Source organism: Sarcophilus harrisii, chromosome 5 (assembly GCF_902635505.1).
Source record: "Sarcophilus harrisii chromosome 5, mSarHar1.11, whole genome shotgun sequence".
Classification (NCBI taxonomy): domain Eukaryota; kingdom Metazoa; phylum Chordata; class Mammalia; order Dasyuromorphia; family Dasyuridae; genus Sarcophilus; species Sarcophilus harrisii.
Window position 1 is genome coordinate 121436342 of NC_045430.1, and position 14122 is coordinate 121450463.

General features: G+C 31.0%; 1 protein-coding gene across 1 annotated transcript in view; it reads right to left on the reverse strand.

Annotated features, from left to right (window-relative positions):
- Positions 1 to 14122, reverse strand: part of ITPR2 (inositol 1,4,5-trisphosphate receptor type 2) — a 503649-nt gene that overhangs the window by 235932 nt on the left and 253595 nt on the right. The window contains exons 31-32 of the mRNA XM_031938487.1: positions 10660 to 10911; positions 6902 to 7027 (exon numbers count right to left, since the gene is read on the reverse strand). Coding sequence (XP_031794347.1) covers positions 6902 to 7027; positions 10660 to 10911 — 378 coding nt within the window. The remainder of the gene's footprint in view (positions 1 to 6901; positions 7028 to 10659; positions 10912 to 14122) is intronic.

The following is a 14122-nucleotide window of genomic DNA, read 5'->3' on the forward strand; positions in this document are numbered from 1 at the left end:
TCGAGGCAACCACAAATCCTGCCCTTTGCCATCTCTTAGGACTAACAGTCCTTGGACTCTGCCCTAAAGACCAACTTTCTTTTGTATGTTGTCTCCATCAATTAAGATTTTGACTTCAGTAAGAGCAGAGACTGTCTCAATTTATCTATTGATATCCCTAGCATTTAGCATGAGATAAATCCTTAACTAGTGGCCCACAGTAAGTGTGTAATAAATCCTTCTGATTGATTCATTCTTCCAATTGTGTGGAATGTGCGAATTCTCAACCACATTCTGTAGAACATGAGATTTGCTTCCTTTACATCTATGGCAAGAGTCTCACAGCCAACATAAACTCAAGAGTTTAGTAGTCTTTGCTTTTCACATTGTGATATTCCTGTGATATTCTTTTACCCTCCAATAATGGTGAGGATTCTCTTCTAACTCTTCAGATTATTTTTACATTTTGTTTTCCTACTAGAGTACTTTTCAAGGAAAATGTCATTAGCCTAGAAAGCATAGAAGTTTTCTTCAAGCCTTCTCAGCTTCTCTTCTAAAAGGAATGTCATCCTGAATAAAATTCATTTTGTTCTTGTTCTTGCTGCTTCTCAGTCATGTTAGTTGTGTTCAGTTCTCCATGACTTGTTTTTGGGTTTTTGTGGCAAAGATATTGGAATGGGGCTTCTCATTTCCTTTTCCAGCTCATTTGACGATGATGGAACTGAGGCAAAGAGGATTAAGGGACCTATTGCTCAGGATCACTCAGCTAGTAAGTGTCTGAGACTAGATTTGAACTCACATCTTCCAGACTCCAGGCCTAATACTCTATTCACTGTGCCATCTAGTTGTCTGAATTTTGTTCATATATATGATAATTATTATTTGGGACTGGAAGAATTCTGGGCTCAATTCTAGACCTGCATTTTATAAGAGAAAAAAATAAACTGAAGTCTCTAGGAGAGAAAGACCAAGATGATGAGAGGTCTAGAGGTTATGCTGATTTAAGGAACATTTGAAGAAACTGATGTTTAGCTTACATAAGTGAAAACTAAGTCAAGTCATGATGACCATCTTTACTCAGCCTAAAGATTCTAAGTTTTCTGTCACAGAAGGTATTTAAGTAGAAATTTGAAAATATGTTTCGGGAAATTCTATGCAAATGGCTTCTGCTGTGAGTGGAGGACTGAAGTAAATAAACCACTGGATTCAGTTTAGAATTCCTTAACTCTGATGTTCATAGATATTTATGGCTCATACAACGTCAAGTCAATCAACAAACATAATGAGTACCAAATAAGTGCCAATAATTATATTTAACCAAAGGAATACAAAGAAAGGTAAAATATATATATATATATATATATATATATATATATATATATATATATATATATATATATCTTTTATCAAAATGTTGAATACTTCTTCTGATTGCTACAAAACATGATAGCTTACTAATTGATCATTCTAGTATTACACAATTCTTGTCATATGTGAAATCAATGTATCTTACACTAACATTTAACTCACTCATTGATAGATTGTTAAATATAAGCATTACTTTACTGCTACTAGACTAGGCATGTAATACTAATTCCAACCATGCAATTAGACTGCATGGCAGTGATACAGACTGACTGTCCTGGATCCAGGAAGTCTTTGCTCTAACACATGATTGTGTACCAATAGGCAAATTATTTAATCTCTCAATGCTCTCCGGTAGAAATGATGATGATCTGCATTGGTAAAGGAAGCAACTAATATAACTTTCTAGGCTTTCAACTTTCTACAGAACTTAAACCATATTAATGAACATATCTATCTTTCACTTTTCCAAAGCAACTAGTTCATTATATTCAAAGTAAAAACCTGCTGATAAGACCAAATGTTACTTATTTAAATCTGTTCAACATCTGAAAACTTGAGTTATACTCATCAAGAGCATTTTTAAGGGGCTCTGGTTAAAGCTAAACACTGAGGAGACACTCTAATACATTCATATTGCTTTTTTATTTTCCGCCACAGAATGGAGGAAATGGAAAGACTGCCCTTGTCTTCATGTTCCATTCAAACTCCATTAATTTCTTATTTTTCAAAATCTTTCAATTATGGATTCACTTGGAACACTGCTTTATTCTCAAAATTTTATAAATACAAGACCTCAGACAATAGATTTTAAGTTAAACAATAACCAAATTTCTAGCTTATCAAAATAGCTAGAATCAAGATTCCTTGAATATTTATCAGTACAATATTGGATAAAAGATGCTAATTTGGAAGAATCAGTGGCAAATATCAAATGGAAGATGTCAAGGAAAATTTAAGTTGTATGTCTTATTTTCCTAGTAGAGACTTTTATGTGACCTTAATCTTTTTAAAATTTATCTTCAATTCATAGCACTCTGCAAATCACTCTGTAATCTGTTCAATATCTTCTTGCAATTCAAGAGCACAATCATTAGGGTGTATCAGTTCCATATTTCTGCCTCAAGAGTCTTTTATGATGTTTATAACTAGATAAATAGAAATGAATGAGAATGAGTGTTTCAGAGCTACATATTTTGTCCTTTTCCATTCATTTTACTTTATATAAATGTAAGTCAATATTCCATAGAACACTTAAAAGCTAGTTCATGATACATAAAACAGACTGAATAAAACTGGAGCTTACATGCTAATGACAAAACTACAGATAATGGTAAAAATCTAGATAGTATGCCATTATTGACATTCAATTAAAATCTATAACCTTTTTTAAGTACCTACTTTGAGAAAGACAGTGTGAGAGGGCACTGTGAACAAATAAGAAAAAATATTATTCAAATGTAACACTTACAATATATACAAATAAGTATAATACAAAGGAAGATGTAATAAATTTAAGTCAAAAGTCCAGGCAAAAGTTCTATGGAAAGTCTAAAGAAGGAAATATTACATCCAAAAGAGGGAGGGAAGGTAAAATATTCCACAAAGGAGACTGTACCTAACTTAGGTTTCAAAGAGAAGGTTTTTCAACAGAGATTCTGGACATGAAAAACAAAAGTACAAAATTAGGAGAATAGGCAATAAAGGATAGTCAAAAAAGATAGAATGAGAAAACAATTTAGAACTAATCCCAAAATTCCATTAAATGTTATATACCTTTTGACAAGAGGGACAACTAGGTAGATGGAACAATATAGATAGAGCATTAGGCTTAGAATTAGGAAGATTCCTTCCTGAGTTCAAATCTGGTCTCAAGACACTTATTAGCTAGGTGACCGTGGAAAAATCATTTAACCCTGTTTTCTTCAATTTCCTCACCTATAAAATGAGCTAGAGAAGGTAATGGCAAACCATTACTCAAAAACTCAAGAGTCATATACAACTGCAGTGATTGCATAACAACACACCTTTGACTGAGTGATCTCCCAAAGATATCAAAGAAAGAAGAAAAGGACTGAGATAAACAAAAATATTTATAGCAGCTCTATTTGTAGTAGCAAAGAATAAGAAACTGAAAGTATGCTTATCAATTAAGGAATAGCTGAACAAGTAAGAATATTTTAATATACGAAATTATAAAGGGAATGATTTCAGAGAAACCTGGAAATATTTATTTGATGCAAAGTGAAGTGAGCAGAGCCAGCAAATTTGATAACTATATCAATATTTTAAAGACAAGCAACTTGGAAAGATTTAGGAACTCTGATCAATACAATGACCCACCACAATTCCAGAAGACTCATGATGAAACATGCTCTCCATCTTCAGATAGACTAAAAGGGCAGTGTGAAATATATTTTTGGTTTTTGTTGTTGGCTATAGCTAAGGGTTTTGCTTAAACATATATATGAGTGTGTGTGTGTATGTGTGTGTATATATATATATATATATATATATATATATATATATATGTAAAATATGTAATATGGATTTTGTTTTCTTACTCTCACAATGGAAACACTGTGGGAGGGAAAGAAAGTGTTCTTTCATTTTTTAAAAATGCAATTCAATCTTTTTAAATGACAGAACAAGTTTAGGGATAGCTGGTAGGAGTGTGGTGTCCTGAGTAGAATAAGAGAAGGTATGATGAAAGACATTTTTTAAACATTACTTTTCACAAAGTTGAAGAGGATAATGAAAAAGTTCAAGGAAAGAATTTTCAATATGTTCAATAAAGCAAGAGGCTAAGAAATATGCTCAAATGATAGGAAAGTTGTAAAACTGGAGGCAGAATGAAATGGGAGAAGTAGAAGGATAGTAGATTGTAGTGAGAGAGAATTCCGAAGTTCACAATATTAGAGGTAGAAAAGTTAAAAGCCACCAAGTAATGATGAAGCCTTCAATGTGAAAAGCCTCCTGGATGGCTGAAATATAGTAAAGATAAAAATCATAACTGTTGGGTTGTCAAAGGAACTGTAAGAATAAACAAAATAAAAACCACTGATATCTTTCTTAATGGGAAGGATAAGATGTCATTAATGATGTGACATAGTCACAGGTTTTTATGATATCAGCAGGGTTAGTAAGACACCTGTCTCCATACTTCTTATTCATCTAAATTAAAGTGAGATGTTTTGAGTAAGTAAAAGAAATAAGGGAATAGAATGGTTTATCCACAGGTACAAATCTAATATAAGCAACTGTACAAAGGTAATGGCTTTGGGATCATGGAAGAAAAAAGGTGGAATAGAATGCACCTCACTTCAAAAGGCTTCCTATCCACAACAAATTATATCCATTTGACAATATAACAAAATGAATTTTATTCAGAAACTTCTTAACTTTGCGTTTGCCTTTGGACTACAATAGTAAAACAAAAACAAAAACAAAAAAAAACAGCTAGGTCATATAGTGGATAAAATACTGAACTTATACTCAAGAAGATCTTAGTTCAAATTAGTCTCAGAAACTTACCCTGGAATATAATCCTGGAAAAGTCACTTTACCTCTGCCTGCCTCAGTTTCTTCACCTGCAAATGGTGATAATGGTAGCATCTACCTCACAAAATGGTTATAAGGATAAAATGAGATCATGGTTGAAGATTACTTTGCAAACCTTGAAATGCTATATAAATTTTACCTATTATTAAGACATTTGTGATATGAAGTTGGTTATCTGATGGCTTGATTCTAGTCAAAGTACTTTTTTTTCATTCTAATTTTTTTATTATAGCTTTTTATTTACAAAACATATGAATAGGTAATTTTTCAATACTCACCCTTGCAAAACCTTCTGTTCCAAATTTTCCGCTCTTTCCCCCCACCCTTTCCCCTAAGTGGCAGGTATTCCAATACATGTTAAAATATATATTAAATCCAATAAATGTATACATATCCATAGTTATCTTGCTACACTAGAAAAATCGGATCTATAAAAAAAAACCTGAGAAGAAAAACAAAAATGCAAGCAGACAACAACAGAAAGATTAAGAATGCTAGGCTGTAGTCCACACTCAATTCCCACAGTCCTCTTCCTGGATGTAGATGGCTCTCTTCATTGCTCAACAATTGGAACTAGTCTGAATAAATTCATTGTCCATCAGAATTGATCATGATATAGTCTTGTTGTTGCTGTGTACAATGTTCTCTTGGTTCTGCTCTTTTCACTTAGCATCAGTTCGTGTAAGTCTCTCCAGGCCTTTCTGAAATCATCCTGTTGGTCATTTCTTATAGAACAATAATATTCCATAACATTCATATACCATAACTTATTCAGCCATTCTCCAACTCATGAGTATCCACTCAGTTTCCAGTTTCTAGCCAGTTTCTACAAAAAGGGCTGTCACAAACATTTTTGCACATGTGGGTCCCTTTCCTTCCTTTAAGATCACTTTGGGATATAAACCCAGCAGTAACACTGCTGGGTCAAAGGGTATGCACAGTTTGATAACTTTCTGAGCATAGTTCAAAATTGTTCTCCAGAATGGTTGGATTCATTCACAGTTCCACTAACAATAGATCAGTATCCCAGTTTCCCCACATCTCCTCCAACAATGTCATTATCTTTTCCTGTCATCTTAGCCAATCTGAGAGGTGTGTAATGGTATCTCAGAGTTGTCTTAATTTGCATTTCTCTGATTAACAGTGATTTGGAACACTCTTTCATATGATCTAGTCAAAGTTCTAAGAAAAGCTTCAGGTAATAAGCTTTATATAAATAACTTAATCCCACATTCTTTCTATTCAAACCTTAATATGGAGAGGAAGATAGATATAGTAGTCTGAGCTAGAACATTAAACACAAAGAAATACTATGCAGAACAAAGGATAAGAAAATGATTGAAGATCAAGTCAAGATAATCTGGAGATTTATGATCAGAAAATGCTAAGAATAATCTTTCCATTATATTTTGGGTTGATTAGATCCAGTCTTAACTTTTTTAAAAGACATATGGATTAACTGAAAAGGGTAAAAGAGACAAGGCTAGAAGGAAAAAGTGCCTATCAGCACTTTATAAGGAGTTTCCTTATAACTCATCCATTAATTTCTCTTTATCAATGAAATCATAGAACCTGTCCCTATCCTTACACATAGATTGAAAAAAACCCAGTAATCTAACTAGAAAAATGTTTTTTTCCGTTGGCCCTTTCCTCTGATCTACATGCCTAGATCAATTTCTATGTATAAAAAATATCAAACATTCACATGAGAAATGGGAAATGTAAATAATTAACCAGATAATTTACTGTAGTTTTTTTGTTTTTACAAATAAAATTATTGGCATTTGAATTGTCATTTTTAATTTAGATGCATAATGTTTTATAGACACTTTTTTTAATTATGAAAGGACAAAAAAACACCATTGCTATTATTAAATATTTCCATTTGTTCTTAGTAAAGCATAATTAAATGCAAATGCTTTGTTAAAGTTAGTGCAAATTCTATCAATAGTTCAATTATCTTAATTAGATTTCAAAAGTCTATCAGAATACTTACCCTCGCCATATCAACAAGAAAGTTCTCAAATAATTTCCAAATGTGGTTACTAGTATAGATTTCTTTCATTTCCACTTCAGTATCCACATAACAGTGATTAACAAAATTCACATATGCGATTTTAACCTGCAGAAGTACCAAATACACCCCCCAAAACATTATCCATTTTTAATTGGTATTTTGTGTTATTTTAAAAAGATTTTTAGATTTACATTTAGATTTTTAATAGATTTTTTTTGTTTTTTTGTTTTGTTTTTAATTTCACCTATGTTCTCCCTTCTAACCCTGTCCAAACTTCCTACCAGAAAGCCATCCTTTGTAATAAAAAAAAAAAAATTAAAAAGAGAAGATGAAAAGAAGGGGAAATAAGTTGTGTTGAACAACACAACCAATCCACTTAAAGAAAAAGACTGATATTAATACAATATTTCATACTTATGGAAAGGATGGCGATCTGAGGAGGGTTTCTTCTCATATTCAAATAGTATTTTAAAACTGGATGATTGTGGATAATGCAAAATGAACTTGTATAGACCCGAGGGAGTTTTCTAGAAATTCAATATACTTTCTTCAAGTAGATCTCAAATTTATCCTGTTTTCCCATTTTACCTTTAACTAGGGCTAGTCCATGCCAAAGTTGGTCTTCACACTCTCATCCTTCATTTCCTTTTCCTAACATTTGTCCACTCCCCCCTCCAAAAAAAAAAAGTTATCCTTTTCCTATTCACAATCAATTGACAAAAGGGCAATAAAATGTTCTTTAGCTGACATTCAAATATATTTCAATAATTGTTTATCAAGAGAAACATATTTTGAGGATAGGAGTTTCTTTTTATTATTAGAAAAGATAACCAATGCTGTGACAAATATATTTAAGTTAGTTGTCAAAAAAGGCATCAGAGGCATAAGTCTCAAAGTGCTTTCAACATTTTTCAAGTCCATAGGGAATATGAGAATATTTCATGCACTCAATTTTCTGGATTTGAATCAGGCCCATATTTACAGTGACAATGTCATAATATTCAAAGTACCTAAGCAAAAGAGTTGAGAAACAAAACCCTGTCTCTAGAAGGAATAGGGTTACTGAAATTAATATATGTTTTTCACATACATTGTTTAAGGGGCATGACTATCTTCAGAATCAGGTTGTTCTGTTCCATCATGTAATCTATTAACAGAGACAGCAGCTATACTTTTTATGTATTATGATCGGATTGTTTAAAATGTTCCATTAATCCTTCTCTGAAAATGAAATGAATTCATTCTAATATTATAAAAATGACAGTACTTTATTCTATATAAGTCCTTATCTGCTATATTTCCCTATTTGGCAAGTAAGACACATGTCTTTAGTAGTTATCAGGGTTTTTTTTTGTTGTTGTTGTTGTTCCCATTATTTTACCAAGTGATCACAAGATTACTCTGCACTCAACAATATTTTTAAAAGGAAATTATTTCAAGTATATGCTTTGAAAACCTTCAGATCAATAACACTGCTTTAACAGATAAGCAGGTTTGGTGAACACATAATAAAGCCATTATCCACCTGATCCATCATCAGAATCAGATTAAAATTGTAGGAAATTTACAAAAAAATTCTAAGAGAAGATACAAATAGTTGTCTAACAATTAAATATTCCACATTTTTAGAGATATCAGTGTTATAAAACAAAGTATGCGTTATGTAGTGTGATAATAGTGAATATGTGTCACTCTTAGATTTCAAAGCACTTTAATGTTATCTCACTTTATACCCATAACTCAAGGAGGTAAGGGCACTATTATGTCCATTTTTATGGGTAGAAAAAACTGAAGCTGAAGGAAATCATGACTTAACAAGTTTATACAGCTACTGAAAGAGGCAACTTTGACTGACTGTCTTGCTGGGTAATTCTCTTTTGTTAAGCTGTTAATCAGTAAATATTAATTGAGTAACTGCTATGTACTTGGATTTGTAATCCAAATAAATGAAAATATAAAAATGTCAGAGATAGAAGCTCAAGGAATTTATAATGTAGTTGGGAAGACAATGTTAAAATGTAAGGAATTATTACCACAAAATACTCACAGAGCATAAATATCTCTAATGTTAAGGTCTACGTCAGGTTAAAAAAGAAATTTCCTTCTTTTCCCCTTTTCCCCTTGTGCTAACTTTCTCATCTTTGGTTCCCATAACTGGTTTAATCTTGACATTGGAAGAAGCGGGCAGAAAAGAGACTCTTCTTGAAGTTCTCACTAACTTGTCCAGCTATTCCCAACTTTCATTCTTTTTTCTCCTTTTTAATCTGATGAACAACCAGGGTGGGGATAGGGGGAATACTGTGTAGTTATAATGAGGCCAACATTGTATTTGGCACACTGAGGCATTATAAAAATTACAAATAACATGGTGTGAAGATGACCATTATAAAATTAGAAAAAAATATGTAACAATCAACAATGCTGTACTGAATTATGTACCATAGATTATATATATTTCAGAGAATATTAATTAGGATTAGAATCCTATATTTAAAAGTTAATTTCAGGGAAAAAAAAAACAACCTGAATATTTTTTCTAGTCTAGTCAAAAGATGATGAATTTTTTTCTATTCATAGCATCTCAAAACTCTGTACTAATGAATGGAAAGGTAAAAATCTCTATTGATAGAGGGAATGCTCTTACTAATTTAAATTACAGCTTTTCTAACAACTATCCCTTTAAGTTGAAATCATATAACTCTACACAAATACTCAAAAGAATACCGTAAACTCAATCTGCCTTTAGAATCATTTTTGGACTTATTTGCACATTTTATTATCTCTGTTACTTCTAAACTCAGGTGCTACTACATAAGTAATAGCTATTTTATATGACAAGAAATGAAATGCACGTAATAGTATCTGTTTTTGTGTTTCTCAAGGAAGTATTTTAATTTTACCAAAAAAAAGTTTAATAAGTACAGAATCTCTGCATGTGCTATACTAAGTAATTCTTAGAATTTAAGAAATTGACTTAATAGCATAATGTTACCATTACACTACTACACAAATCATCACTAACTATGTAATGCCGGAGAAACTGAGCAAGACAGAGGTTAGAGACCAATTCAATAGTTTATTAAATGGAGAGATATACTGGGACCAAATGGATCTTGGTCCCAAGGCTGGACAAGATTATCATCTCAAAGAGTCCAGCAATTAAGTATCAGAGGGCAAGCTTTTTATAGGATAATAAGAACAATGGCATAATGGGAGAGATACCTGGATGGGGATAACCTAATGGAGAGAGGAGGCCCCTAGGATGACACAATGGAAGGAGGTTACTAATATTCTAATGACATCTAAAATGGATAAACCTTTATCCTGTCAAACTTAAGAAGAAATGTCTATAACCTAAAGATATAAAACCTTTATCTCATCAACCATTTAAGAGGGAATGATTATAGCCTGAGGTTTTGGGGCAGAGCAACTGAGGTAGACCTTTATCTCACCAAACATTAAGAGGGAAAGGTTATAACCTGAGGCAGAATAACTAAATAGGATGATGGGGAAACTAGATCAGGACATCAAAAGGGAACTTTGGCACAACAACTATATTACTGAAAAACAAACTTTTTGAAAGATCTCAATGATTTCTTTAATTATGCACTGAATGAAAAAACACAATATAGTAAAAGCCAATATTGTGCATGATTTATCCATCTACAAATACTACAATAATTCTAAAAGTGTAATTTTTTTTATTCATAATAATTTTTCAGCTCTATAAAGCTTACCTCAGGAATGCAGTCATCATGGGCTACTACTCTCACTATATCATCCAGGGGTAGAAGAGAATTGCACTTGATTTCAGTATAAACATTTTTCCCCTCAGTACATGCTGCTAATAATTCCACAAGTGTTACATGATAGGCTAAAGGTCCACTGTCATCTCCTCGGTCTCTCTCAGAACACATCATTTGTAAAAGGATGGGAAATGATGCTCTATCATTATAAAATATCAGCACGTCTTCACCTCCATTTATTAGCTGAAATAATAAGAAAGTCTACTTAGCAGTTCATCTATTCAATCATGCATGTATATTTAAAAGATCTGATATTCTCTGAAGTATGCAAAAGTCATTGTAACAAACATAGACAACATTAAAAAAGTTTTAATGAACTAAGTAAACAAAGATAAAGACATGGTATGTAAAAGTACATTCACATACAAATAATGATGCAAATTCCATCAAAGTGGTACATGGATTAGAGTAGCAAGGAATGAATACAACTGATTGATACATTGAGAAAATCTGAAAACATGTGTAATGTTAAAGTTCTGTAGACATCTCACTTGCACAAAGTGGTAAATTAGGAGGATATTCTCTAATCTTTTCATTTGATTCCTACTTGATAATTATAATTTTCTTACATTTACTTTTAATTCATTGACATGCTATTGTTCTTTCCATTTAAATTGTTGAAGTTATTATGTATTCTGTTTTATTGACTGCTTACTTCAATTTGCATCTGTTCATATAGAGCTGTGTATTCATTACAAACATTATTTCTTATAACACAATGTTCTTTTGATTCTTACAACACAGTAATGTTCCTTTGTTTTCTTATATCCCAAATTGTTTAGCCATTACTCAACTGATGTACATCTATTTTGTTTCTCACTCTTGGCTATTATAAAAAGCATTGCTATATATTATAAATTATATATATGTAAATTTATATATATGTATATATAAATATAATATATATAATAATATAAATTATATATATATAATTATAAATATAAATGTAAATTCCTTTGTGGTATAAATTCAATTAAGAAGTCTCTGGTATGGATATTTATTTGTGGATATTCCAAACTGCTTTCCAAAATGTTTGGACCAGTTCACAGATCCACCAACAATGTTTTCATATATCTTTCTTTAAATATCCTTTCAACTTTTATTGTTGCCATTTTTTATCATTTCTTCCATTTGCAGGATATGAGGTAAAATCTAAAAGTTATTTTAATTTGCATTTTTCCCAAATTTTTTTTCACGTCCAAGTCAGTGAACTAGACTTAACTTTCTGAAAAAAACTCTAAAACATTGGATAATAGGAAAATAGGATGAATTTACAATTGGAAGGGATCTTAGAGGAAACTAAGTTTACCAGCTTCATTTTGCATAAGAAAAATGTCTCCAAGAATTAAATAATGTGTCAAAAATAACTGCCATTAAGTATCTGAGGCATCGTTTTCAGATCATAATGCCTTTATACTTGATAACAATCTGTGAAAAGATGGATTAAAAATTAATTGGAAACTAAATAATTTAATCCTAAGGAATGAATGGGTCAAAGAAGAAATCAGAGAAATAATCAATAATTTCATTAAAAGAATGACAACAATAAGGCAATATCAAAATTTATGGGATACAACTAAAACAGTATTTAGGAAAACTTTTATATCTATAAATGCTTATATCAATAAAGTAGAGAAACAACAGATCAGTGTATTAAGTGTGCAGTTTAAAAAAAAAAAACTACAAAAAGAACAAATTGAAAATCCCCAAACACCAAACTGAAAATCCTGAAAATTTAAAGAGAAATTAATAAAATGGAAGTAAGAAAACTACCTAACTAATAAATAAAACCAGAAGATGGTTTTATGGGGAGGAAATTAGTTAATTTGACTTAAAAAAAGAAGAAAACCAAATTAATAGCATCAAAAAATCAAAAGAGTAAATTTCATCATCAATGAAGAAGAAATTAAAATAATAATTAGGAGCTATTTTGCTAATTATATGCTGACAAATCTGACAATTTAAGTGAAATGGATAAATATTTACAAAAAAAATGCTCAAATTAAGAGAAGAAAAATAGAATACTTAAATAACCTCATTTTAGAAAAAAGAAATTGAACAAGCCATCAATGAACTACCTAAGTAAAAATCAGCAGGACCAGATGGATTCACAAGTGAATTCTAGCAAACATTTAAAGAAGAATTGAATTCCAACACTATTATTACACCATTTGGAAAAATAGGCAAAGAAGGGCGTTCCATCAAATATCTTTTATGACACAAAAATGGTGCTAATGCTAAAACCAGAAAGAGCCAAAACAGAAGGAGGAAAAAAAAAAAAACTACAGACAAATTTCTCTAATGAATACTGATGCAAAAATTTTAAAGCAAGAGGATTACAGTATTACATCACAATGATCATACACATTGACCAGGTAGGATTTATACCAGGAATATAGGACTGGTTCAATATTAGAAAAACTATCAGCATATCTACCCATATAAATAATAAAACCAACAGAAATCATATGATTATCTCAATATATGCAAAAAAAAAAAAAAAAAGCTTATGACATAATGAAACATCCATCCCTATTAAAAACCACGAGGGAACATATGGATAAATAGAACTTTCCTTAAAATGATAAGTATTATTGATCTAAAATCATAAGCAAGCATTATTTGTAATGTGGACAAATTAGAAGTCTTCCCAATAAAATTAGGGATGAAGCAAGGAAGCCCTTTATCATGACTATTATTCAATATTGTACTAGAAATATTAACTATAGCAATAAGAGAAGAAAAAGAAATTGGATAAACAAGAATAGGCAATGAGGAAACAAAATTATCATTCTTTGTAGAGGGTATGATGACATTATTAGAGAATTCTAGAGAATCAACTAAAAAAACTACTTGAAACAATTAACAACTTTAGTAAAGTTGTAGGATAAAAAATAAATCCACATAAATCATTGACATTTCTATATATTACCAACAAAACCTAGCAGCAAGAGATAAGGAAATTCTACTTAAAATAATTGCAGAAATATAAAATATTTGGAAGTCTACCTGCTAAGACAAACCTAGGAACTATCTGAACACAATTATAAAATACTTTTCAAAAAAAAAAAGTCATATCTAAACAAATGGGAAAATGTGAATTGTTCATGGCTAGACCATGCAAAAATAATAATTCTACCTAAATTAATTTACTTTTTCAATGCCATACCAAACTGTCAAAAATTATTTTCAGTTCTAGAAAAAAAATAAAATTCATCTGGAAGAACAAAAAGTCAAAAATAAGAAGAGAAGTAATGAAAACAAAAGGAAGGAAGGTGGTCTAACTTATTAGATCTCAAACTATATTCTAAAGCAATAATCATCAACATTATTTGATATTGGCTAGAAAACAGTATTGAATCAGTGGAATAGATTAGGTATAAAAGATTCAATA